The sequence below is a fragment of the Gekko japonicus genome, unplaced genomic scaffold (genome assembly GCF_001447785.1).
Source record: "Gekko japonicus isolate JY-2015 unplaced genomic scaffold, Gekko_japonicus_V1.1 scaffold872, whole genome shotgun sequence".
NCBI classification, from domain to species: Eukaryota; Metazoa; Chordata; class Lepidosauria; order Squamata; family Gekkonidae; genus Gekko; species Gekko japonicus.
In genome coordinates, this window is record NW_015171529.1 from 542,892 (window position 1) to 544,459 (window position 1,568).

Sequence of the window (1,568 nt, forward strand, 5' to 3'; positions counted from 1 at the left end):
GCTAAAAAACTGTGAGCTAGCTCACACTAACTCAGCTTAGAGGGAACACTGGCCCAGAAGCATTTTTTTTACAGAGCCATTTGGCCGGGGATCCTGGAATTCTTCTGATCTTCTGGGCATGGGTCACTGGGGGTATGGAGGGAGAAGTATTTGTGAATTTCCTGCATTGTGCAGGGGGGTGGATTAGATGACCCTGGAAGTCCCTTCCAGCTCTATGCTTCTATGGCCTGGGCATGAGCAGCCTGCCTGTGACCCCCAGCTGACATTTCCAGGGGATGAGCTTCCAAGGGTCCAAGCTCTCTGTAGCCTACGAAGGGAGCTTTGCATCTCAAAAGCCTCATCCCCTGAAAATCTTGTTGGTCTCTACCTTTGCTCCTGGACTCTAATCGACCTGTTCCACTGCCGGCCAGCCCGGCTAACCTCTGGAACTGTATTTACTGGCTCTCCTCCATGAATCTATTTAACCCCCTTTCAAAGCCAAAACATTTGGGCTGCAGATGCGCTAAACTGGCACAATGTTTCGGGTTTGCAGATCTGGGGCGCTTGCTTTCAGGAGACAGCTCCCAGAGCCTCTGATTTCAGCCTCCCTGTTTTAATCCTCCTCCTCCTCAGCTAAAAACCATGCTCCTTCCTGCTTTGAGGGGAATCCGCCGCCAACCTGTAAGTGCAGACGTACAACCGCCGGGGGCAAGTTCTGGGGCAGGTAGGTTAGCAGGTTGCTGGAGAGGATGAGGGTGCTGACGGCGTCGGAGCCGTTGAAGGCATCGAAGGGCAGGCCGATGTTGCTCAACTGGTTGTTGTGCAGATAGACAGACCTGTGAAGGGACGGGGGGGGGGAGTCAGATAAGACGAGGAGCACGGCAGTCGGGAGTCGTACAGAGACGCCTGGCAGGGTTAGGGCTGTTGACCCCACAAGAAAAGCACCCTCTAGTCATCAAACGGGGTATCCTGGCCTGTTACAATAGGGCAAGCATCATTCACTCCCTTACACTCTTTGCCGTATACTCAGGGGTCATTTCGTAGAAAAAGAGGTGCAGGAGCTCATTCGCGTAACTCATTAGCATAACTTATTTGCATATGTGTAGTGTCCGCGGACCGCCACCGGAGGTCAGCGCATATGCCCTAGCTTCAGTCCGAACAACAATAGGGACTAGGATCCTAGTCCCTCCTCTGGGGAACCAATGGGATCCGTGGCGGGAGATTTGAACCCACCAATGGTGACCAGGGGCGGTCCCCAGGTGTGTATATAGTTGGCCTGCCGGCCGTTTATCTCTTGTCTTGTTGTGTGCTAATAAAGCGTGCTATGCACCACGTCGTTGTCTGTCGTTCATCCATGCGGCTACCCACTACATAACAGTGGCGACGAAGGTGGGATTCAGCCGCAACTGAGCCAGGCCGTCGCGAGGGACTAGGAGGACGCGAAGCAGCCGATCCGATGAGCGATCCAGCGAGCAACGGAACCGCTCCTCCCGTACCCCCTCCGACGCGCACAATGGCGACCGCACCGGGGCTTGGGCTGCTGCAGCCCTTCGACATAGCCCGCCCGCAGGACTGGCCCTCCTGGGTAC

At 55.2% G+C, this 1,568-nt stretch overlaps 1 protein-coding gene across 1 annotated transcript in view; it reads right to left on the bottom strand.

Annotated features, from left to right (window-relative positions):
* PODNL1 (podocan-like 1) overlaps positions 1–1,568 on the bottom strand; it is a 27,509-nt gene that overhangs the window by 9,374 nt on the left and 16,567 nt on the right. The window contains exon 6 of the mRNA XM_015419522.1: positions 659–815. Within this exon, the coding sequence (XP_015275008.1) occupies positions 659–815 (157 nt within the window). The remainder of the gene's footprint in view (positions 1–658; positions 816–1,568) is intronic.